General features: G+C 47.9%; 1 protein-coding gene across 5 annotated transcripts; it reads left to right on the top strand.

Moving 5' to 3' along the window:
* The first annotated feature begins 923 nt into the window (after positions 1-923).
* atxn7l1 (ataxin 7-like 1) lies at positions 924-22,110 on the top strand. 5 transcript variants are annotated; one of them, XM_035425662.1, is made up of 11 exons: positions 924-1,168; positions 5,711-5,806; positions 9,566-9,639; positions 13,212-13,368; positions 13,980-14,350; positions 16,048-16,130; positions 16,431-16,702; positions 16,992-17,178; positions 17,319-17,440; positions 18,187-18,931; positions 19,440-22,110. In XM_035425662.1, the coding sequence occupies exons 2-11, from the start codon at positions 5,763-5,765 to the stop codon at positions 19,455-19,457; spliced, it is 2,073 nt and encodes a 690-aa protein (XP_035281553.1). In that variant the 5' UTR covers positions 924-1,168; positions 5,711-5,762; the 3' UTR covers positions 19,458-22,110. The 5 variants fall into 5 exon arrangements, with proteins under 5 accessions (XP_035281553.1, XP_035281552.1, XP_035281551.1 ...); XM_035425661.1 differs by adding an exon at positions 1,741-1,804 and having other exon boundaries at positions 926-1,168; positions 18,187-22,110; XM_035425660.1 differs by having other exon boundaries at positions 926-1,168; positions 18,187-22,110.
* The last annotated feature ends 1,602 nt before the right edge of the window (positions 22,111-23,712 follow it).

The raw sequence follows: 23,712 nt of genomic DNA, 5'->3' as shown, positions 1-23,712 counted from the left end.
AAAAAACCAATGCACAGGTTTGATGAGCTTGATGAGCAGGCATCAGTAATGCTTACTGTTTCTTAATTTCTGCCATTCCGACATAATCAGAAAAAGCCCATTTCGGACAGCTGTTTTCTTAAACTGTAGGCACCATAAGAAAAAGTTACACCCATGTCTGTCTGTTATCAAATTATGTTATTTCTGTTGATTTGTTCATTTTTCACTCGTACTTTTATTTCCTCTTATTGTGTTACACATATGGAGGTTGCACATATTTTTAAATTGCAGCCATAATTAATAGCACATATATACTATTAGGAAAGACATTTTCGTTAAAATACAAATGTGCAGGTATGGAAGGAGATACAGGTAAATGATGACTTAACAACTGGAAAAATTATGTTCGAGCGCCACCTAATGATTACTCCTGGAAGAACATGTAGGATTCTAAGAAAAGCAGCTTGGGGAGTTTTCCAGCAGACGTTTATTGTACCAGGTAAAGGTACAATTAATAATAATAATAATAATAATAATAATAATAATAATAATACTTTCTCAGGTCTTCAGGCAATGTCCTTGAAAGAAATGTAAATAACAGCAATACACTATCTCACTAGAGCAATCAATTAAATAAAGCGAGCCATTCGATTGTACAAAATTTAGCAAGTATTAGCATAACTGGAAAGTATTTTAGGTGTGTATTTTAGACGTTTAAATAATTAATTTGAATTAATTTCAATGTGTATGGTTTTCCATGTGTATTTTACCAACAACACGGTGCTTCCCAGATGGAAAAGCTTGACTTCTTGAACTCTACACTGCCTGAGCACCCTCGTAGGAACTCCCACTCGTCAGACGCCGGAACGAAAACGGAATTTGCCGAAAATGATGTCAGACGCTTTGCAAGTGTGTGTCACTTAGCTGGTTGTTTTTCTCTCCGAGGTAAAGTTATAATCCTCTATAATTGGTTGCACGTGCTACATGTGATACATCTGCATCGTTGACGAATTATAATTCGATGTGTGCGAAGAGAAAAGCAACGCGTGCTGGCTGCGAAGGAAAGGAAAAAATCAACAAGAAGGAAGAGCAATGGCGACATTGGATCGTAAAATACCCAGTGCGGATACGTTCCAGTGCAAACCGTGGTCTGCTTACACCGATACAGCTGTATCACACTGTTCTGACAGTAAGGATACGACATGCTAAATATCGTTTTTCATTTCGATTTTTCACTAACTGGTACTAGAGTTGTTAAACTGAGATTGACTAGCTAGGTAGCACTTGCTAACTTGCTCGCCTGTGTCCTCCATGCATCTCTGTGCTTAACTAGCTTGGTAATACCACTTTTCGGAAACTACCTAGCCAGCCACGCACAGCAGCTTGGCATCTAGCTTATTAATTAGACAGGCAGCTGGCTGCATTAACTGAAAATGCATCAACTGTCTATCATGATATCATATTGCGTAAAGTTATGTATTAATAAACACGCTCCGCAAGTTACTGTATCGTAGCTTGATATCTGAGTCTCAGCGTGTTTGCGTATAGCACTCGCTTGAATCAATGTGTATCAACTGTCAGTGTGAGAGTTCGTAAATTAACTTAGCTCGGAGCCACTTCAACAGGGAGTTGAACTGATTTCTGGCAAATCACTACTAGGACTACCATGCACAGCTGAATATATGGTTCGCTTTATAATTTAGCCATGGTACCGGATCAGACGAAGCACCTGACGTTTATTTTTTTTTTTATCTGACTCAGTCCCAATATTAGAACATACGGAAAGATTTCGATAAGTAGTGAAGCAATTAAAGTAGGAAAGAGGGTAAGTGGTAGTTCACCGCCTTTAAATAAATGCTCTTAATGAAATACCTGTATTTTAAAGTTGCTAATGTTAGCTATGCTGATCGATACTCAAACAGCTACACGCATGACATGCATCCACTTTCCCAGAAGTGAACCGTGCGCTGTCACTTGGGACATAGCAGGTTGCACGCTTTAGTGCCTGTCAGAGGTGGCAATGCGAGTCTATTTCTACGATAATTAATGGCGTTGAACTTTTTTGCTTATCTTCATAGATTAAGAAACGCGCCACAGATACGGTTTTGTAACATTGCTTGCTACGTCACGTTTTCCTGATGAACACATTTTATTTCTTATCGTCCCATACTTTATAAATATGAGATGCAAGAGACCATTTGTTTGCAAGTTCAGTTTATAGAACTGAATAAAGGACCTCTGAGCATCCCAAACTCATCTTGTGTTTTTTACGAGAAACCCGAGAATGTGTTTCTATGAAATGGTGTACTTAGAGCTTAAGTGTGTGATCTCAGCGTCCCTGCCCCCTATTGTGCTTACACATCGGGGGTGCATTTGTAGGGTATAGTGTTGAGTCCCGTAATACACTTCTTGCATGTTTGTCACTTTCTGCTTTTCTTTACATGGCGCTCGAAGAATTAGTGGGGGGGTTGCCCGCGGAGTGCACGTGCTTGGCGATTGAAAACACCGTTTGTTCGGGCGCTCGGTATTAGCTGGATAGCTGTCGCACGTCACGTTTAATGCGCAAGGGTGTGTCCGCGCGCTGATAGATTTATATTGGGAAACGTTGCGCTATTGGTTCTGATGTGCCTGTACAATATCAGTGGCCGATCGTTCTCGACTGCATGGACTTCTGACTCCTTTGGTAATTTGCATGGCTTCATGCTGATAATTTAGATCTGCCATCATTGTGGGCGTACTGAGTGGGAGGAGCACACCAAATCGTTTTAAATAAGAGCGTAACTCTGGTTAAAACCTGAGCGGCATGATGAACCAAAACACTAACTTAGTTTCACAGCAGTATCCCGGCCCAACAGCTCCACAGAATCCGAGGCACAGGTGGCCAAGTCAGGAGCTCTTCTGTGGTGTGTCTCGTCAAAGGTAATTTATAATGTGTGTAAGCAGCACATCTCTTTATTCCTGTCAGTGCTGGCCATTTAAAATCTCTGGAGGGCCGATCTTCCCCGAAAGTGCAGAGACGGTGGGACAGTGGTGCAGATGGTCGGAGTCGGCTCAGTGCAATGAGGTCATTCCCTATACAAAGACTGAAATGTCCGTGGTCTTTGCAGGAACCTGACACAGCTCGTGGTTTCTCCGGTGTCCTTAACCACACTTGTGTAATCATGTCAGATTTCATTAAGGGTCCCGTTCCACTCACTCACACAAGCGACATGAAAGTCTGTGTGAAATGTGAGTTGATATTGCAGTTGGCGCCTAGGTTGGATTTATGTCAGAGGATTTACAATTTTATCAAGTTACACTGTATGACCAAAAGTATCTGGACAACCCTTGGTCTAGTGCTGTTTTTCACGATTTGGGCTTGGCCCCTTCGTTCCAGTGAAGGCAAATCCTAATGCTAAGACATGCAACCACAGTCTAGATGAATCTGTGCTTTCCTGGTTCAGCATGACAATGTCCCCAGGCACACAGCGAGGCCCATATAGAAATTGTTTTATGGAGAACGGTGTGGAAGAACTTGACTCAGAGCCCTGTCCTCAATCCTATCTGACACCTTTGGGATCAATTGGAAAGCCAACTGCGAGCCGACCTCACTAATGCTCTTCTGACTGAATGGAAGCAAATCTTTGCAGCAGTGTTCCAGCATCTTGTATGAAACCTTCCAGAAGAGAGGAGGTTGTTATATAACAGCAAAAGGTGGACCTACTCCATGTTAATGCCCATAATTTTGGATGAGATGTTGGATGTCAGGTGTCCACATACTTTTGGCCATTTAGTGTACCTTCAGGAAACATAATTTGCTGGAGTGAAAGTAGTTACGTCATATTTCTCTTTGGTAGTTTTAATGTCAGCTGAGCTGTGTTTTGGCCCAGCGTTTCGGAAATACTTACCCTGAAAGTGAATGTGCTTTGCCGTTAACACTGTGGAGGCACCACTCCCTCATCCATCCAGCTTCACCAGCATGGTCAATATTGCAATAATGTTTAATGCGGTCGGGGCCAAGAAACAGGGGAAAACTAAAAACATGGTGAAAATTCTCTTGCCATCAGTGCTCACTATGACAAGTGGCCCAGGTGTTCACACTGGGAATCTTCCCATTATATAGCGATTATTACATTGGCTGTGGCATAGCATTTCGGCATATGACACTCAATGCTGGTAAAAATGGAAATGCTAAGACTAAACACCATATTCATTAAGCATAATCATTTAATTAGTTCAGTAAAAAATGTCAACTTCTCTCAGTCTTCCTCTCTAAAAATAGAAAGTTTGCGCTCTGATTCGTTGTATTCGGTAAAATGCTTTTTATCTGGACTCATAAATGCAATAAAGGATTTTTTTTATATATGGCACTGCAAGTAGAGATAACTCTGGTTGACATCTGGCTTTTTTACAACATGGTTTGAGATCAGGCACTTCTTTTACGATGCCGGTGGAGATCTGGCACATTTGCCACTACACAGTGAGAGCAACCTTGGTTATCAGCACAGAGATCAGATCCTAATTCTCACACAGTCTTCAAGGGGCAGTCAGGAGGCATGTTGCTTTCAGATCTGAATGCCAGGTCTGCTGCTCTGTTTGGTGCGAGAGCAGCTTCAGCCCCAGGAGGTTTCATTGCTGCCTGTATCTGTATCACTATCGTCACGGTAACATATACTTTGCCGTGACGACAGTGATGTGCCAGTAGATGCCTACAGAGCTGTTATTTTGCCACCAGCCAGTAAGGCAGGAAATGGCAAATGGTTGCATGTCGATAAGGGGAATTCCTATGATTTTTAAAATATTAGTAAGAGATCAACTTAGTTAATGTGGTGGAAAGAAAGTAGCAGTATAAATTAAATTTAAATTAAACATTAAATTGTGACGCCTATTAAAAGTGACCTGTAAAACCGTAAATGCTATTGGGTGCCACTATTTTCTCCTGCTAATCTGTGAGCATAATTCTCAACATTTTCTTTTGATTATGACTGGCTGTGTTCAAAACCCAATTGGTATGAGTTCACAAGAAGGGGTTGTTATAGCTGTTTAACGTTGGCAGAATCCTTGTTTGGCAAACAGTTGCAGCAGAAAACTACACACGCCGCTTATTTTCTTTGGCAGACACCTAGGAAATGGCATTCATGCTTTTATACGTTCAGTGCTCTGTGCTTTTATGTGTTTTTGCAGATTATACATTTCTATTTGAGTGTAATTCAAGTGAAACCGCGTTCTCTTGTACTAGCCTGAACTGGTTCTCTCTTTTTAATTTTATTGGATGATTTCTGCTGCAAATTGTTACCTGATCGGGCCTGTATCTTAGGACGGATGTTACAGGCCTGTGAGCCAAAATGGAGTACGACTGTAAGTCAGCTGGGTTCTGCATGTGTTTGGAATTAACGCAAACGCAAAGGGTGATCCACACTTCCTCAATAATCTCACAAGTCGGCAGCTCGCAGCCAAACCAAAAACAAACACCGCTACACTTTCTCGCAGATCCATTTAGCTTATGTATTTAAAATAAGGAATCCCTTGCAGTTACTTTACAAGATTGTGTTAGCTGAAATTTTGTCCTGCGGGCGTGGATATCTGAATGTCTGAATGTGATGCTTCGATTGGCTGCAGGAAATGCATGACCCGATCGAAGTGAGCGTTGTTGCTGAACTGTTTCCCTTTGCTGCTGCACATGAATCTTGTTTGTTTTTGTGTTATTTGTGGTGCCTGCTCACCATAAGCTGTTCTTGCAACTGTCTTGCAGATATGCACTTGTTTGGACAGTATACGGCACATGATGATTCCTGTCTTGTTTCATGCAATCAAGTTGTCAAACCCCATGGCTTCCAGACACATTGTGGTAAGTGTTATGGCTTAATTTTTAAAAAATGCAAGTGCATATTATTAGGGAGTGACTGACATATTGTGAGAATAGGTATAGATTGCTAATCTAGATTACCAAACCGCAGCCTGGCCCATTTATGTTTAGAACATTACTCTTTCACGTTTTTCAGTCAGTTTTTGGAATGTCATTTTTTGTACCTGGAAAAAATGGTGAAAAGGCTGCTGGGACGATAAGAGTGCATGAACATTCCTGCTCATTATTAGTTACATTTGTTATAAAAGTAGAATAATTGACAGACTTTCTAGGAACACCTTATCTGATGCGCCTTTTAACAATGAGTCATTGATATTTTGTACAGTAGTGTATCAGGATCCAGCAGGGATTCTGTTCTCTGCACCCTGCGGGGCATTAGGGGAGCTTGCCATTGGAGAGTTATGGGACAGGTCAGCATGCACAACTGTTGTGGTGAGAAATGTTTGTGGCAGGGTACAGTATCCTGAATCAGCTGATCCACAGCTGAGCATGCTGTCACATCCAGCGCAGATTAACGGTATCGCTTGGTGTTAGCGCTTTAAAAGATGTGTTCATTTTGTAGGAAACTCTAACCAGCCCCGCGTTTCTTTCACCGTTCAGGATGTGCGTTCGGGCCTAGTATCGTTGTCTACTGGTTTCGAGGCTGCGCTCTGTCCTTAGCTGGGTGCGAAGCACACTTTGTCGAATCACGTTGCATGTGAGGGAACTCGCTCGACTGGCTCGCTGTGCAGTCGCTGAGCCGAGCGCGGCGGTGCAGAGATCTGTTTACTTTCGCTTCTCGCTCGGCTGAGCTCCGAGCGGCTCTCTGTGCGATGGCTGGTCGGGCGGGCGGGCACGCGGGCAGGCGGGCGGGCGGGCGGGCACGCGGGCAGGCAGGCGGGCAGGCGGGCACGTGCCCATGCGCGTGAGGGACCGAGGTGTCCGCGCAGCCCCGAGACCTGGCAGCCTCCGCCGTGTCGCTCCTGGCCGCGGGCCAGCGCCCCAGCAGGAAAGACCCGCCCCGCTGCGAAGGCGTCCGTTAGCGCCGAGCCCCTTTCTCCGCGGCTGAGCTGTCCCGCGCCGCGCAGGAGCTGACGGGAGCACGACGCTCGAGGCCCAGGTAACCAGCGCGGGGTTTGGAATAACATCACAGGCTTGGGTTCGGCTCCAGGGTCAGAGGCTCAGGGACGCGCGATGCCGTCTCTGTGCCACCGAATGTGCGAAGCTTTTTTTTTCTTTCTCCTGCGTTGTGTAGTTTGCATTGAAGTGTGAGCGAGCGAGTGAGGCAGGGGGCGGGACTGCGTGTGCCTCTCAGCAGGGTGTTTTGATCCCTTGTTTTCGAGGGCTCCGGGGTCCCCTTGCCCTGTGTTTCCTCTCTGTGTTCGTCCCCGTGCAGCCGCGCTACTTGTGGCTGCAGCCGACGGCAGCGACGCGCACCTGCTCTGTTTCGCCTCCCGCCGCTGTCCGGATGTAAACAAAAGACAGTTGACATTTTTAGTGCTGCGTCGCGCGACTCTTTCCTGTGACAAAAGTGAAACTAGCTGTCAGGACCGTGCCTCTTATCAACAGGACGCTGCACTAATCTGAGTGACGAAGTCCAGGTCATTCAAGCTTTTACGTGTGTGTTACTGTAAAGATAGATGGCTACGCATTTTATTTGTACATTTGCATTTAGCCATTTGAAACACCTGTTTCCAAAGTGAATACTTTGATGTGCATGAACAGTTTTACATTCTTTCTTATTGTAGTGCAGTTTCTATGACCTGTTTTTTTTATCTAGAGGGGTGCCTACAAATATATTCAGAGCATTGGACAGTTCTCATATTTTGCTGGATTAAAAATGGCACGTTCACATTTTTATCCAATCAATATTTTTAGTTCAAAACTTCAAATATTTGGCACCTTTTTCCACAATAAGTTTTTTTTTTTTTTTTTTTGTGAATGTCCCTACCAGCTTTGCACACTGTTTGTAGGATTCTTTTTGGTAGATTTGCCCCAGCCCTCTCGTTTTAAAATTGTGCCCTAGATTTTTATTTACAGGATTGAGGTCAGGATTTTGAGTGGGCCGCTCAAGGACATTCACATTTTTTATTCTGAGGAACTCCACCAGTGTGGAATCGACCCTGTGTTTTGTATCAATGTTCTGTTGAAACGTGACTCCTCCATCTTCAGGCCTTCAGTGGCCTGAAATCAGTTTTGTGCTGGTATTTGCCTGTACTTTGCCGTGTACATTTTTCCTTCGTTTCTGACAAGTTTCCCAGTCACTGCTAAAGAGGAGACTCTCCGTAGCATGATACCGCCACCACCACCATGCTTCACTGTAGGGACAGTGTTAGCTTGCATTTGTAGCGATACATTTGTTCCAGGCCTGATGCTGTGCACTTTTTACCAAAATGTACTGTTTTTAGTCACCATAAAGCCTTTTCACACATTTTAGCCGGATCACCCCTGTGCTTTCTTGCAATCTCCTGCCAGGCTTTGAGTTATTTATTTTTTTGGGGGGTGGGGGTGGGGGGGGGGGGAGAGGGTGGTGGCTTTGTTTGTGCCACCCTGTGCTCATGAAATTGTTGAAGATGTGCATCCATAAACATTTGCAGCCATTGAAGTCCGTAGTCCTTTTAAAATATTCATTCCCTTCCCTCTCCAGTGTCCTTCTTTTTAGTCACTGCGGTGGAGGGATGACTTTTCCAGGACGGGGTCTGAGTAGTGTAAGGCACTTTCTGCTCCCTGGTTATTGAGCCAACAGTGCTCACTGGGAGATCCAAACTTATTTGGTTTATTTTTTTTAATCATTCTTCAATCTGTGTTTTTTGATGACTTGAGTAATCTGCATTATTCATTATTCTGCCGTGGTGTAATCTTCAGGATGTGGTATTTGTACAGGTTGCAGGCTTATACCAGGACAGGGATAAATTGTGGTTTTGTTGTTTAGGATGTAGGATAATATTTTTCACCAGTGGTTTTTCTGTGGTTAAAAAATTAAATATTCCTGCGTTATTGACATGGTTGCCAAAGCTGACATGGCTGAATGTGGTGGATGGCTTGGTTACAGGCGATAGGCTGCAGTAGTTGCCGGCTTGCTGACCGCCCCTCTCTGAGCTGAGTGGACTTTGCCCTTAGAGTACTACAGCCGCTGGTGCGCTGCCCACCAGACCCTGTTTACTCACCTGTCTCCCTCCTCAGGCTGATTAGTCGGAAGCCCGCATTACCAAGGGTTCCGGTTTGGATCTGCTGTTCAAAGGTGACGTTTGGTTGTTGTGATTTTTGCAATGATGCGTGTTGGGGTTAATTTTATTTTTAAAAAGGTGTTCTTGGTCTTTGTGTTTCTTCTCCCTTCCGCCCTCTCTTAATAGTATGCGCATGTTCCGCACGGTGGTTTCCACACAAAAATAAAGACAAATAAAGCTGAATGGCTTTTGGATGTATTGTAAACCAAACGGGAGAATTGGCAGGAAAACCGCTGGACCGAGCATAGCAACGATCAAGCCGTCGCTCCTTTGGCCGCCTGCGAGTGGATCTAAATATTTATCGAAAGGGCTGACAGGACAACCTGCATCAGCTGGCAGTTGTATTACCTCATAACGCCCGTCGATGCTGTGGAAAATAATTCTAAGGTGCTCCAGTGGCAGGTCTCCCCCTGTGCCTTTTTATAGTGCGGCTGCTCCCAGTTTGTTTGCCTGATGCTTGTGTTTGCGTGCGTGCGTGCGTGTGTGCGTTCGCGTGCGTGTGCGTGATATTATGATTTCCCTGTTGGATCCACAGGCTGGGGAGTACTTGCGCACTGAGTAGAGAGGACAGCTCCATCTCTGCCCCCAGAGCCATGCACAGCAAGAACCGTAAGTGGAGGAGCCATTTTACTCTACTGACGAACTTTTATCTGAACTTTTATTATGCTGATGAATAATGTTAATAAATGTTAAACATTTACTAGTTGGAAATGAATAGAAATGCAATTGGTTTTACGAACAGAGCAGCACTACTGTATTAGGAGTACAGTAATGTTGCTCTACGCACACAACATCTTTATCACTGCTGAAATAAAATGAAAAAGATCACCTATTTATCTCTGTTTGGTAAGACTCCTGAACTTGCCTTTTTTTTCCTTTGGTTTATGGTCGTACTTGCCCAACTATTGTGTGTTGTACACAGCATCAGGGAATGGATGTGCTTTATCACTTTGCTAGATTGTGAAAGCAGATTTTGATCTCAGTCTCCTAGCAGAGATTTGCACTTGCTCAAAGCACCATTGGTGCTGCAAGGAAGAAGTTGGGCTTGTCTCCCTGGTATTACCTTGACTCCGCCCCCTCCGCTTCCTGGGCTTCAGAGGAATTTCTCAATGTAAACTGTCATTGTTATTATTGTGGTCATCACCATTGGATGCATTGCATCACCATCTCGGTGCTGACTTCAACAGTTCAGTCTCACTGGGATGGTCACGTTGCCATGGGAACAGCCTGGGTGTTCCCAGCTGACCCGCAGCTCTGATGTCACTCTCTCGTGGAGGAGCAGGGCTGTCGTGGGAGGCTTCATTATTTTTTTTATTTTTTTCTCGGCCAACTGTTCACCATCAGAATGACAGATGAGCCTGTACATAGACAAGATGGCTGTATCATACAGCCTGTATTTCAGCACAGAAGAGACATCCAATTCAAACTTTATACTGCATATTTTTGTGCTAGTCAAAGAGTGGTTATTGTTTTTATGTTCTTTTGCTGAAACAAAATCCCTTTTGTTCATTTGAGTGCACTATAAAATTATGACCTTAAGAGGTGAAAGGAATTATGGGCCATTGGGGCTACAGCTATTCACTCAGGAGCTCTGGAAGTGGGTCTACCCTCCCACACTGGCTCATGTTTGTGAACAGCTGCTCTATGCCCTATGAGAGGTAAAGGCAGGCCCGGGATGTCATCTGGGTACTGAGGCACCAGCGCTGTGTGTGCTGACTTTCATTCCAACTGATCCACTTTGTTTAATTAACCTTTATTGAGTTGCTAATAACAGTACTGCTTTTTGGCATCAGTGTTGGCCACCGGTCTTTTCTGAGAGAACGTGTTCCCGGTGGTGTGATTGTACTGGTACAGAGTTAAAGATGCAGGATAAAGCCATCTCTTAGGCTACGTTTACTACACTGGTCTTGATGCCCGGTTCCAATTTTCTGCCTAAATCCTATTTTTTTTGACCACCTGTTTATATCTACTTTTAAAAGTGACCCATATCCGATACCTGTGTTAACACCGCTTACACTTGAAATCAAACCGCATGTGTACATGAGGGTTTGGTTACCAATCCACATCTTAGGTCCCCAACGAACATTTCGCTTTTTTGGATTATACTTCGCCCCACTGCCTTAAAAGGCATCATCCACTGGCCTGAGCCTTTGTCATCCATTTAATTTCTTTTAATATTTAACGTTACCAGCGGAGAGTGGGCGTGCATGTAATTACTTTTCACAAATGCGGGGGGGGAAAAAAAGCAAATTTTGAATGGTAAGAGAATCGGAATTACCCAGAAATTCTGGTCTGTGCGTTTAAATGACATTGGGTTCATTGGGAGATATCGGATTCCTGTCAGATTTATTTCCACATATGAATGTGGCCCAAAACTGATCTGAAAATCTCAGAGTCCGTGGGCTTTTTCCTGTTTGCACGTTCATAATACATTTCTGATCTGTGCCACATGTGAGCAAAAAATCGGATATTGGGTCACTGTTACCAGGCAGTGTGAACGTAGCCTTATACTTGTTTTTACTGGGATCATCCTAGAGGAGTAATTAAGTTTAATTCCAGTTAACATGTGGGAAATAAAAGCACTGTAAAGTCAAGTCATGAGATAAAATCTTAACCTTTATCTAATTCACACAAACTCAGCATTTCTGTCACAATACATGCACTTCAGGCAGCTTGTATTTCAGTTCCTGATCTGTATCGAGCGGCTGCTGAATAAGAGGCAGCCAATGAGGAGGTCAGCTGAATGAATGCTGGGTTTGGATTGGTTGGGAAACCCTGCTTTAAGTGCATTGTGATATTGAAGGGGGTGGACTTTGCTGCCTGTTCTGTAATCAATGATGCTACTTACGAGGCTCCAAACTCCACTATCGATCGGTAAATCGGGTTTAGAAACAGAGAGACGTCTGGTTGAGAAACAGGCTCCTTGTGCCAGATTAGATTAGTCTCAGGACTGATAGGGCAGGTGAGTGGACTGGTCTACAGTCGACCCCCGAACAGGACCCCCCCCCCCCCCCACCTTCATTCTGTTCAGCCTTTCAGCCGCTGTGAATGAAAGAAATGCAGTGATCGCTGTTTCCACTTCTCTAGCAGTTGAGTTTTATTCTGTTACAGCCTTTTTTTTGCTCCTTTCTTGTTGTTTATGTACATGGGTTTTAATCAGACGAGCTCCTGCTGATTTTATGACCATGTTAATTTTATGACTGTGTTAATTATAGAAAGAGTTTAGTCATCTTATTTTAAGAGGTTTCTAATCACTGCTCTGTTTTTGTCGTTGATTAAGCACTCATGATAGACTGGGTACTTCATCCAGCTCAGTCAAAATAAAATGCATGCTCGGATATTGCCAAGCTCTGTTAAAATTCTCTAACGGCATCCACATTAACAACAGAATGCATGCCAGTTCAGCACACGCTCGCTCAGAGTCCTGGAATTGACTTGCAGTACATTAAGTTGTTTGTGTGTGTGTGTGCGTCTGTGTTTGTGTGTGTGTGTGTGCGTGTGTGTGCGTGTGTGCGTGTGTGTGTGTGTGTGCGTGTGTGCGTGTGTGCGTGCGTGCGTGCGTGCGTGCGCGTTTGTGTGCGTGCGTGTGTGCGTGCGTGTGTGTGTGTGTTTGTGTGTGCATGTGTTTGTGTGTGTGTGTGTGTGTGCATGTGTTTGTGTGTGCATGTGTGTGCGTGTGTTTGTGTGCATGTGTGTGTGCATGTGCGTGCGTGTTTGTGTGCGTGTGCGTGTGTGTGTGTGTGCGTGCGTGCGTGCGTGCGTGCGTGCGTGCGTGTGTGTGTGTTTGTGTGTGTGTGTGCGTGCGTGTGCGTGCGTGCGTGTGTGTGTGTATATGTGTGTGTGTGTGTGTATGTGTGTGCGCACATGTGTGTGCGTGTGTTTGTGTGCATGTGTGTGTGCATGTGCGTGCGTGTTTGTGTGCGTGTGTGTGTGCGTGCGTGCGTGCGTGCGTGCGTGCGTGTGTGCGTGCGTGCGTGTGTGTGTGTGTGTGTGTGCGTGCGCGTGCGTGTGTGTGTGTATATGTGTGTGTGTGTGTGTGTGTGTGTGTGTGTGTGTGTGTGTGCGTGCACATGTGTGTGCGTGTGTTTGTGTGCATGTGTTTGTGTGCGTGTGCGTGTGTGCGTGCGTGCGTGCGTGCGTGCGTGCGTGCGTGCGTGCGTGCGCGTGTATTTGCACTCCAGAGAGGAGGCAGGGGTCCCCCGTGGTCCCGATGAGGGACAGAGCCCCGCTGGCTCACGGCTCCGGCAGCCCGTCCCAGCCGAAGCCCTTCAGAGCGCCCAGAGACGGCAGGGCGCCGCACACGGTCTACCCACCGAAAGGGGCCCGAGGCCGGCCGTGGTGAGCGCAGCCTCCCCCCCCCCCCCCTCGCTCTCCACCGGGCTGCTCCAAATCAGTCCTGTTTAAACTGAAGAGATTTTCATTAAGCCTGGGCATTAAACCGTAAGGGTAATCATTGATTATTTTTAAGCACAAGAAGTATCCGCTTTCTTTCCCTCTCTTTTTGTGTAATCATACCTGATGTTCCAGACTTCAGAGGCCACCTGAAATGCTTCTGCGGAAGAAGACATCAGCTCTCGTATCTGTTGGGTGCTGATAAGGCTTTTATCTCTACGGAAGCATGTCACATGGTCTCTGAGGTTTGGGGCTTCGCTGCCACATCACATGGCAGCAGTGATTGCTATTGTCCTCAAAAAGTGTTCTGTAATTATCCTCACGGTTTAGTGCCCGGCCCTGATAACCGGGTTTGTCCTCATGTAATGACTCACACTTCCTCCACACTTCCCATCTGTCTTTCTGCTCTTCCTTCATTTTCATTCTCTTGCCCTTGCTTACCCCCTCCCACTTTTGTACTCATTCTCTCAATGAGTCTCTCCCTTTATTTCATTCTCTCTCTTTCTCTCTCCCTCACTCACTCACTCACACGCGCTTTGTCTCTCTCTGGCTCTTAGTGTGTCTGTTCCTGTGGTCAGTCTGGAGAAGATGCCCTGTCTGGGGAGGAACGACGGGGCCCACGTCCGACTCAACTGCACGTCCACCACGTCATCTTCCTCGTCCTCATCCTCGTCCTCTGCTGCCGCCGTGCTCAAGCCCTCTCGCAAGCCCCCAGACCGGGTTCCTAACGGCAGAATACCCAGCGGCCCCCCCTCCGCCCCCGACAGACGACCCAGCGCCTCTCCTTCCGCGCTGGACCGGCGGCCGGCCTCCTCCCCTGGCCCCTCCCCCTCCTCTCTAGACAGACGGCCCAGTGCCCCGCCCACTCCGCTGGACAAAAAGCACCAAAATGGCACCAAGGGCAGCAAGCCGTGTAAGAGGATGTCAGGTGAACACTGGCCCCGCCTCCTTACCGTCATCACAGCTATGCCTGAACGGCTGCTTTTGTGCTTTTTTTTTATTGAGCGTTCTCTCTCTCTGTTTTCCCTTATGGTCGCCCGGTTATATTTCAGTATATGTATTTCAGTTATTGATTGGGACAAAATAACTGTTGAAAGCAGCAGTGGCAAAAACTTGTTCTAGTTCTTCAGTGTCTGTATTGGCTGATTCTTGGCTGAGTTTTGACCCACTTTTTCTTCCACTTCCTGCAGAGGACTTGTGGTGGTCTGTATGCTGACATGGTAGAGATGCGTATGTAATTGTACAGACTGTTCTCACTGTGACGCATTTCCCATTTCTTGCATCAGACCGCAGATCACTAAAGATCTTGACACACCAGAAGTTGCTTATGGTATAGATGTCCTAGTTATTGCAATAAAGCCCATGAATACTCCCAGGCTAACCCCTTCTACAGCCATAAAACCCAGATGAATGAGTTTTATATCTTTATTCAAGCATAACCAATACATGGATAAACCCAATGCGAGTTTTATATCTTCAGCTCTTTATTCCAGCGTACATGAGCTGCATTGTGTATTGTGTGAAGGCCTGAGGCATTCCCTGGAAAGCTATGTCGCAAAGCTGTGGAGATGAAAGGGGAGGGGTTACCTGTGTGACTGGCAGTACCTGTGTTTCGCGAAAAGCCTAATTTCCCTTTTTCCCTTCGGAGGCACGCGCTGACTCCGCCCTTTCAGTGCGCCAGCGGTGGTTCCCTGCTTCTGAAGTTTGGGCCGATAAGCGTTAAGCGTATTTGTTGCTGCGCAGGTGGTGGTGTTGAGCGAAGTCGGTCAGCGCTGAAGACGGCCTCTCATGTTTCCGGATCATTCTGAAGGGGGGGTGGGGTGGGGGGGTATTCCTCCACACGAGCGGCCTGTCGGTAGCCGGCGGCCAATGCGCAGGGTGGATTTCCACTGCTTCAGCCGCCAAATCTTCCTCTCGTTTTTTTTCTTTTCATTTCTTCCGTCTCCAGCGGTTCTTTGCTGTAATGCAGCTCCGGGGGTATGTTGTTGTAGGTTGTCTGGAGTGGAGAACTGTGTGGAAATGACTGTCATGGTGATAAGTGGAATGGGGGAGGGGGGTGGGGGGGTAACAGGATCCCCCCCCCCCAGGACCCCCAGTGGGGGTCCTCTGAACTGGCCCTCAGGGTAGAAAGTGGTTTTGGTTTTTTGGGCGGGTCCGTCCCGCTGGCAGTGGGACTGCTGAATGGAGTTCAGCTGGTAATGGTATGCACACAGTGTGGGATGTGGGATACTGAGCAGCGCACTGGTGCGTGCTCGCAGACACGCTCTGTCTCACTGACTGACGTGTGACCGCCATACCCCCCCCCACACCCCCCAAACAACAACATCCAATCCCAGCGCTGTCCTGCCCGTGTTGACATTGGAATCAGAACGCCGGTAGCCAAGGTAACGGGATTCCGAAGCCATTGAGCGAGAACAGCGGAGACATTCAAATGATCGTTTGAGCCGGCGTGGTCACCACAACAAACATAGCAGCGGAGGCTAAAAGCACCTGCCTGCTACTCCCAATGCTGGGAGTTCAGGCAAGGGGCATGTTGGTGTGGCATGCATATCTGTGCCTGAAGTGACCTGCCTGAAATGTCTTGATGTATTAATTTCTTCTTTTTATTTCTATTTTTTTTTTAAGCCAGGGTATTTGATCCCAACAAGCACTGCGGAGTCCTGGACCCTGAGAGCAAGCGGCCCTGCACGCGCTCTCTGACCTGCAAGGTGGGCACCGTCCTGTGCTCTCATTGGCTCGGAAGACTCTTCATCTGTGTCTCATTGGGTGTTTGTCTACAACAATTGTGATATTTTGCGTATGGTAATAGATTGTTTCTCACGTATTGATTTTATTTCCCCCTTTTACTGGTGTGCCGTATGAAAGTTGTGAAATTATTTTTATGGAACGCTGTAAATCTTTAGATAGTAAATCATACAGTCATACGGTCTGTCATTCACCTGGTCTGTCTTTTGTCAGGGGCTGCATATGTTTCTGATTTTAATCCCGTGTGTGCGTTTCATCCTCAGACTCACTCTCTCACCCATCGGCGGGCGGTGCCAGGGCGGAAGAAGCTGTTTGATTCGCTGCTGGCGGAGCACAAGGGGCGAGTAAAGGAGAAGGAGAAGGAGAAGGAGAAGGAGAAGGAGAAGGAGGCGCAGTCCGCCCGCGAGCAGCAGCGGGGCCGTGATCCCGGTCACGGCCTCCCTGCCCAGTCACATGACCCCCCGTGCGGCCCACCCACAAACGGCAAGACTCCGTCTCCATCGAAGGCCAGGCCTGTCTGCGCATACGTGCCCAGGTGAGTCTGCGGCCCTGCTGTGCACATTCTCAGCAGACACGCACTTAAAACAACACCAAAATGGGTTCCCAAATTATATCACTTACATTTTTCATTTACTGATATTTGTTCCTTTTGAACGAACCAAAACTGGAAACCAAAACTTCACCAGTTCAGTTTTTATCTACAAGGGGGTGGGGGGTCTGTGCTGGTTAAGATTTTGATTGCTGGTTCTGACATGTAGGATGTTTTTTCAGTGCTGGACACTTTTTGGCACAAATGTGAGTGTGTGTGTGTGGTCTGTGTTCAGGACTCCTGGCAGCAGGGGCGGGGTCAGTCAGAACTGCTGCCCCGGCCCGGCCCCCGACGCGGGGCCCCTCGGCCTCGGAGCGGAGGGGGGTGGCCGGCCGTCCAGCGAGGAGGACGAGGGCGCGGTCCCAGACGAATCGGAGAGGCCGGACTGCCACTGCTCGCCGCGCCACCCTCGGCCCGTGGGGGTGCGTTCCGAAATTTCACAGAGCCCGCGACGTGATGCTCATACCGCTCTGTTTCAGTAGCGCTTCCTTTGACATGGATAACATGTCTCTCTCTCTCTCTCTCTGTTTGTCTGTCTCACTCGCTCTCTCTCTCGTGACAGTGCTGCTCTTTTGGCAGTCGGCTGATGGGGCGGGGCCACTACGTCTTCGACAGGCGGTGGGACCGAACGCGTCTAGCGCTGCACCGCATGGTGGAGAGGCACGTCAACTCTCTGATGTGGCGGTGAGCGCACCCCTCCCACACCCCGCCGCCACCGCCGCAGAAACCGCCGCAAAACCTGGCTCTCCGCCAGGTCCCGGAGATCCTCTCCATTTGTCGGATATGATCAGAATTCATGTTCGCTGCTGAGGGACAAGACAGGCCACTCGCTTGTATCTGAAATCTCATATCTCAGAGTGATGCTGTTTACTAATGGACTGTTTAATGCAGCAGTTATCAAATTCAGTGCCTGCGGGGTCCAGTGGATTCTGGTTCCTGGTCGCTGAACTGGCCCAGATATTTTATTTTTATTGAGCAGCTTCGGCGCATCTCAGCGCAAGCGTGTAATTGTGCGTTAGTGCAGCGGTGATCCCTGTGGCGTGGATTGAGTCCATACTGCGCTGTTCCACTACACGGCCAGGACCCCTGCAAGACGGCTCTCGTTGGCCAGAGCATCACCCGAGGAGGGAGGCTTTGGGTCAGAAGAGTGTGACCTGCTAATGTTGTGCCATATTGTTGCTTGGGACATGGGCAGCGTGTTGTTGCAGCTGGGAGCGCAGCCGTTTGAATCTTCAGAAAGCCGATGCCTGTGTGGAATCTGAGCCTCTGGGAAGTCCCTGACACTCCTGGTTTAAATGGCATTCAGAAATGGAGGATTTGAGGATGACACGGGCAGATTTGCTGGGTTAGAGGTCCTCTTTGCCCCGGTGCACCTGATTCTTGCTTCAAACGGCCCTAAATGTGTTGATGTCACTTCCTTTGTGTTGCAGGAAGATCCCGCAGGCCGATGAGAGCCCCACCCCCTCTCCGGGGGCGATTCCAGCTGCGCAGGCCTTCCTGAGCCCCTCCTCCGGCGGCTCATTCGGCATTGGCCTGCCCCTGCTGTCCCCGCCTGCGGCCTTCGTCAACCAATCAGAGGGCGTCTCCATGGTGTCCTACTCTGCCACGTTCCCCCCCGGTGGCGGGGGTGTGTTCAGCATCGTGGACTCCTCCTCCATCGTGGCTCCGTTCCCCGCCCTCTCTGCCATGTCGTCCCGGGGCTCCAGGCCCCGTGCTAAATCCAGCAGGCCCCCGAAGGCGCCCCCGCCCACCTCCGGGGCGCTGGGCGTGGCGGGAGGCGGGGCAGCGGGCGGGGCAGAAGGCGGAGCTGTCGGAGGGAAGAAGAAGAAGCCCCCGCTCTCCTACGTGGCCCCCCACAGGAGGAACAGTGTGGCCGCCGTGCCCCCCCTCAACCCCCACCCCGCCCGCCCCGCCTTCTGCAGCAACGGGGTGCCCCCCCTCAGTGCCAAAACCGAGCCTTCCCCGCACGACACAGACTTCACCGTGCCACGCCCCCTCTCCGGGGACCACGCCCTGTCGGTCCACAGCCCCCTCCCCTTCTCCGCGGCCTACGGGAGGAAGCGGAAGAGCTGCGGTCCCGGCGCCAGCATCAGCAAGACCGCCAAAACATCAGGGCTGAGCAGCATCTTCAGGAAGGGCTTGTTGGAGCCCCCCCACGCCTCCCTCCCCCGGCAGGTAAACCCTAATCTCGCCTGGAGCTCCTGAGTCCCGAGTCCCGTACTAGTCACCTTATCAGTACCCAGCGATCGCAGCACAGCCTGGCTCAGGGCTACGGCAGCGCTAGTGGATTTGCGCGGAGAGGGCGGCATAATAAACGCACACATTCGCCCACCAAGTATTTGCGCTTGCATCGGCATCTGGATGAATCTCCTTGGTGGCCCGTTGTAGTGAATCCGAACGTTCATCAGCTGTCATATTTCTCTCAGCGTAGCTGTAGTAGCTGATCTTTCCCCTGCTGGTCTCAGTTTGAAGTGGCTCGGCGAGTGCGAGCTGCAGCTTTTTGTGTTGTTTCGCTACACATGTTTTGGAGGAGGAAAAAGGGATTCAGTTTGATCCAGCATTGTCTCTGGAGTTCAAAGCTGATTTGTTCCGGCGGGACATGAAAGGGGCTCATTGTTTCGGGGCCCCCGAATGTTTCTCTGGGTGGGCGGCGGCCCGCATCCACGGCTCTTTGTTGTTCCAGCCCGCGGTCCATCGCTGACGGCACCTCGCGAGAGACGCGGAATGCCTGAGCGGCGCGGCGAGGACGGGCCACGGGGCGTCACCGCGGCGACCGACGTCCCCGCCGCTTGCGGTGGGATCCAGCGCAGCCCAGCGATGACGTCGCTTCCGGGGGGGCGGGGGGGGGGGGTCATCGCACTGTACTCATCCCGAGGCCTGGGCCTTTCGGCCGGGGCGGGCTGAATGCTCCTTTGGGAGGTGGTCGGTGTTGCTCCGGCCGCGCTCACAGCACCACTACTCACTCTGCTCCACTTCCCCTCCAGCTCACCGGTTTAATCCAGCAGGGCGGAGCTGTCATGGGAACCGGCTCCCTTCGGAACGACACTAACATCCGCCCCCAGCCGAGCAGCTATACACAATTACAGCAAGCACTTAGCGTTATGCAAAAAAAACCCTGTTCTGAAGGGGAAAGAGTCAGCCGATCTTTAACTTCTACAGCGCAAAGTGCATTTCATTCACACTCGAGATGTAACCGGATCCCTTGTCTTGTTCTCTTGTGAAAATGAGTACTGGACTTATATGGAAGCTTGTTAAGCAGAGGGACATGGCGGGTGTTTCTGTGGGGGGGGTTTGAACATGGGCCACCTGTGCACCCTCTGCTTCAGGCTTATGGATCAGACACGGCGAGGCTCCTGTAGGAGAGAGCGGCTCCTGCTGGTCAGTGTTAAAAGTGCACTTACTTCCAGGTCTCTTCACACCTGGACTGCAACTGGTTGCAGGACGCAACCGGGAAATTTGTACCAAGGGAATTTGTACTACTTGTCCTGTTCTGCAAGTAATGTCAGGTATTCAAGGAGACATTTCGTTTTTACATTTCGCACAGCATGGAGTCAAGACCTGGCACCCCAAATTGTAATATTTTATAGCATTGGTTTTGTATAATATTTATGGTTCCTTTCGATACCTTTCTAACTGACCAGAATAGCGCTACAGATGTTGAGCAGAATTATATTTGTATTTTCTTTTTAAATATGAAAGTATTATAAGCGTTCCTATCATTGGAAAGAAATGTGTACATATCATTAGTATTTTTGTATTTATTATTTTCTCAGAGCTAAACAGCATTTAGGAATTTTGTCCTGTTCCCCCCCCCCCCGCCACAGTCGCATGAAATGTGGGTTAGTGAGGGGCATGGCATCACCTTGCTTGTGGTTTTCCTGCCTTTATCTCGCTCTTCCCAGAACGGCCTGGTGTTGGAAGGGTGTTTGCCTTGGCAGGGCGTCCGACTGGATGAGCCTTTTTGTTTTTCTTGAGCTCTTTGCCGCGATGCTAAACCGTGAGCCCCACGCCCCGTTCTGAGGCACTTCCCCTTGCCCCAACGGGTCCGTGCCGACACCCAGCCCAGAGGTCCTTCTCTAGGCCCAAAATGAACATCTGCGTTTTCCGGCGTGCCTTGACTGAAGGAAAGTGACACCACAGCAGTAGTGTGGTGAGATTGACCGCCTGTGTCCCTCAGGCCTGTTGCTCAGGAGCTGGTCTGAGCTCATTTAAGCTATTGAAGTAAATAGGAAACGGAGCACTCAATTTGGGGACCGTCTTTAATTTACATGGCGCGGCACGCTCGGGCCTTGTCTTCCCTGTGCAAATGCAATGCCCGAGTATTCGCCAAATTTCCAAGAAGGCTTCAGCAAAGCGGCTCCCCCGCCGCCTAATGAGACCTTGACAGATGCACTGGATGTCCGTGCAGTGATAGATGATGTCATTAATATCCACTTTCAAAAAAAAAAAAAACACAGAGGCTGCAGTGCGACACTGTCGGAGCTGTGAACAGTTGTCTTCATTATTGCCCCGATGCCAAGCGGCGAACGCAAACCCGGGTTTTAGCGGCCGGCGCCGTCGCGCTGAACGACCCAGTCAGATTACTCGCTCGTATGCACTTTCTCCAACATCAGGAACTTTGTCTGCACTTAATTATGTATATTAGCTTTAAAATATGTAGGCCATTAAAAAAAGATTGCCTGCTGATGGTAATACCAGCTTTTCCCCCATAAATCTTGGAGCTGCATTTATGTTTCAGTGGCTGGGGATACGCAGTAGCACTCGCCCACATTGTTGCTACAGTGTGTCTTGCTGGTGACTCTTTATTTTTGTTTGATTCCTTCCTTTACCATCATTGCTTCCTGCCCCTGTACTGGACACAGTTCTTCCTCAGTTCTTATCCCACCCACCCCCACCCCCACCCACCCCTCAGCATTGTGGAGCTCAGGTCATTGGGGATGTGTTCAAAGGGGTGTGGATTGCTGTTGTCTGGAGAGCTGAGCACTTCCACATCCTCTGTAATCCAAGCAGAGGTTGATTCAGGGTTTTTTTCATATGGACTGCCTGGGAGGGTTCAGCTGTAGCCATGGAAGAGTAAAGCTTCATGAGCCCATTACGTGTAAATCGCTTGTCTGTACTCCGCGGAGTAATCCCATAGGAGCTGGTGGGAGACTTGTAGAAAGCCTTTTGATTGGTTCATACTACAAAACCCTGTAATTGGTTCAAATCAGTGAGTCACCGAGAGCACATTGCAGCACTGGAATAATATATCATTGATATCAGAGTCACTACATGTTGCCTTAGGGTGAGGATTCTGTCTGCAGTGCTCTTAAGGTGACGTCTGCCATTTTACATTGTCGTGGAAGAGTCTTCATGACTCCGCGTGGATTACGGTTTCCACGTGCCATCACTCGCTGAAATTAATTTGTTAATAAAGAGGGTTAATTTGTCTTGCTGCCCCTCACAATCCAAATTGTAGGTGAACAAAATATGACAATAAATGCATGTATGAGCACACTGGTGATTAGGAGGTATTTGCAAATGGCTATCCCACTGGAATCAGTTGTTCAAAATGGCTAAATGATGACTGCAAGATTAAACATTATTAGAATGAATTATACTATTTACTTGTATTATTAGTTATTGATGATAGTTTCTGCAGTTGAGCAACAGACCTTTTTTTAAAACTGCGTCTCCTACTCTTGAGTAATGCGAACATCATCCTGGAGGAAGTTTAACATATCCTCTGCTGTGTGGCTTTGATCTAGCAGAGGGGTGTAAGGGCACTAGTCTTGGAGGGCTTGCTTGCTTTGCAAGTTTCAGCGGCAGAAGTGATTCATTTCAGTCACTGGCTGATTGGCTAGAGTCTACACACCTTGTTTCCACAGTCTAAATTGGCTGCTGATTGAAAGGAAACTGAGGAAACCTGCAGAGACCGCAGACCTCCTGGACGTGAGTTTGACGCCCCTGACCAAGTTGTCTGCTTTGTGTTTTCTGAAGGCCATCTGTTCCTGTAGATCTGTCAAACGTCTGAGTGTCTGAGAATCTTTCTACCTGGCATTTGCAGTTTTACTAAGGTTTTTTGTATTTGCCTCAAATGTCCAAACTAGCAAATAATTCTAACCGTTGTATATGCTCTTCTAAAAATGTTTTAGTTTAAATGTTTCAACATTAAATTTTTATTGGTTTCCTTCACAAATGAGGAACACGCTGCCTTTTCCTATAGGATATTTCAGGGTTTTTTTCTGAGCAAACCTTGCTGTCCATAACTGCACCCCAGTGTTTGACCTGCTGCACAGAAGCTAATTTGTATTCATTGACATACTTTACTCTTCAGTAATATGAGTTGGACAGATCTCCAAGTTACTGCCCAAGTACAGTATCTCCATGCAGTTTGAGTTTTGTGAAGCATCACAAGTCTTCATTCTTCCATCTCTGGTTTTAGGAGATAAGCATTTCTGATTTGACCATGGGATGGCTTCTTATTTCCTGATTCAGTTGATTTTGAATAAATGTGTAAAGTTATTGCCGAACTGCTTGCAATAACCGCTGATGTCCTTGGAAACGGATGTCTGTGTGACTGCGATTTTGGGATTCCCATGCCAGATACCTGTGATATAGTGCCTCTGTCTCCCAAATTTCCCATATTGGTGAACCCTGAACTGTGGTTTTAGCCCCTGTGTTCGGCTCCATTGCTCTGCCTTGCTTCTCCACTTTTCTTTAGGATGGAGTGGAGGCAGCATTCAGACTTGGTTCCACCTGCACACTGAAAATGTAGCAGGTGAAATGCATTATTTTTGTATCTAAAGTCCCAGACTGAAATTGGAGCACGTCAGGTGTGGCAAGGAAAAAGTTCTACATTTCTGTTCTGCATTACGAAAAAATGATACTTATTAAAATTATTGGTACTAATGTAAAATTAGTTCTTTCTAGTTTTGGGAAGGTTTTTTTAAACCACAAAGCTGTTACTCTGCTTT

The sequence above is a fragment of the Anguilla anguilla genome, chromosome 7 (genome assembly GCF_013347855.1).
Source record: "Anguilla anguilla isolate fAngAng1 chromosome 7, fAngAng1.pri, whole genome shotgun sequence".
Taxonomy (NCBI): Eukaryota; Metazoa; Chordata; class Actinopteri; order Anguilliformes; family Anguillidae; genus Anguilla; species Anguilla anguilla.
This window is presented reverse-complemented; position numbering and strand designations above follow the sequence as displayed.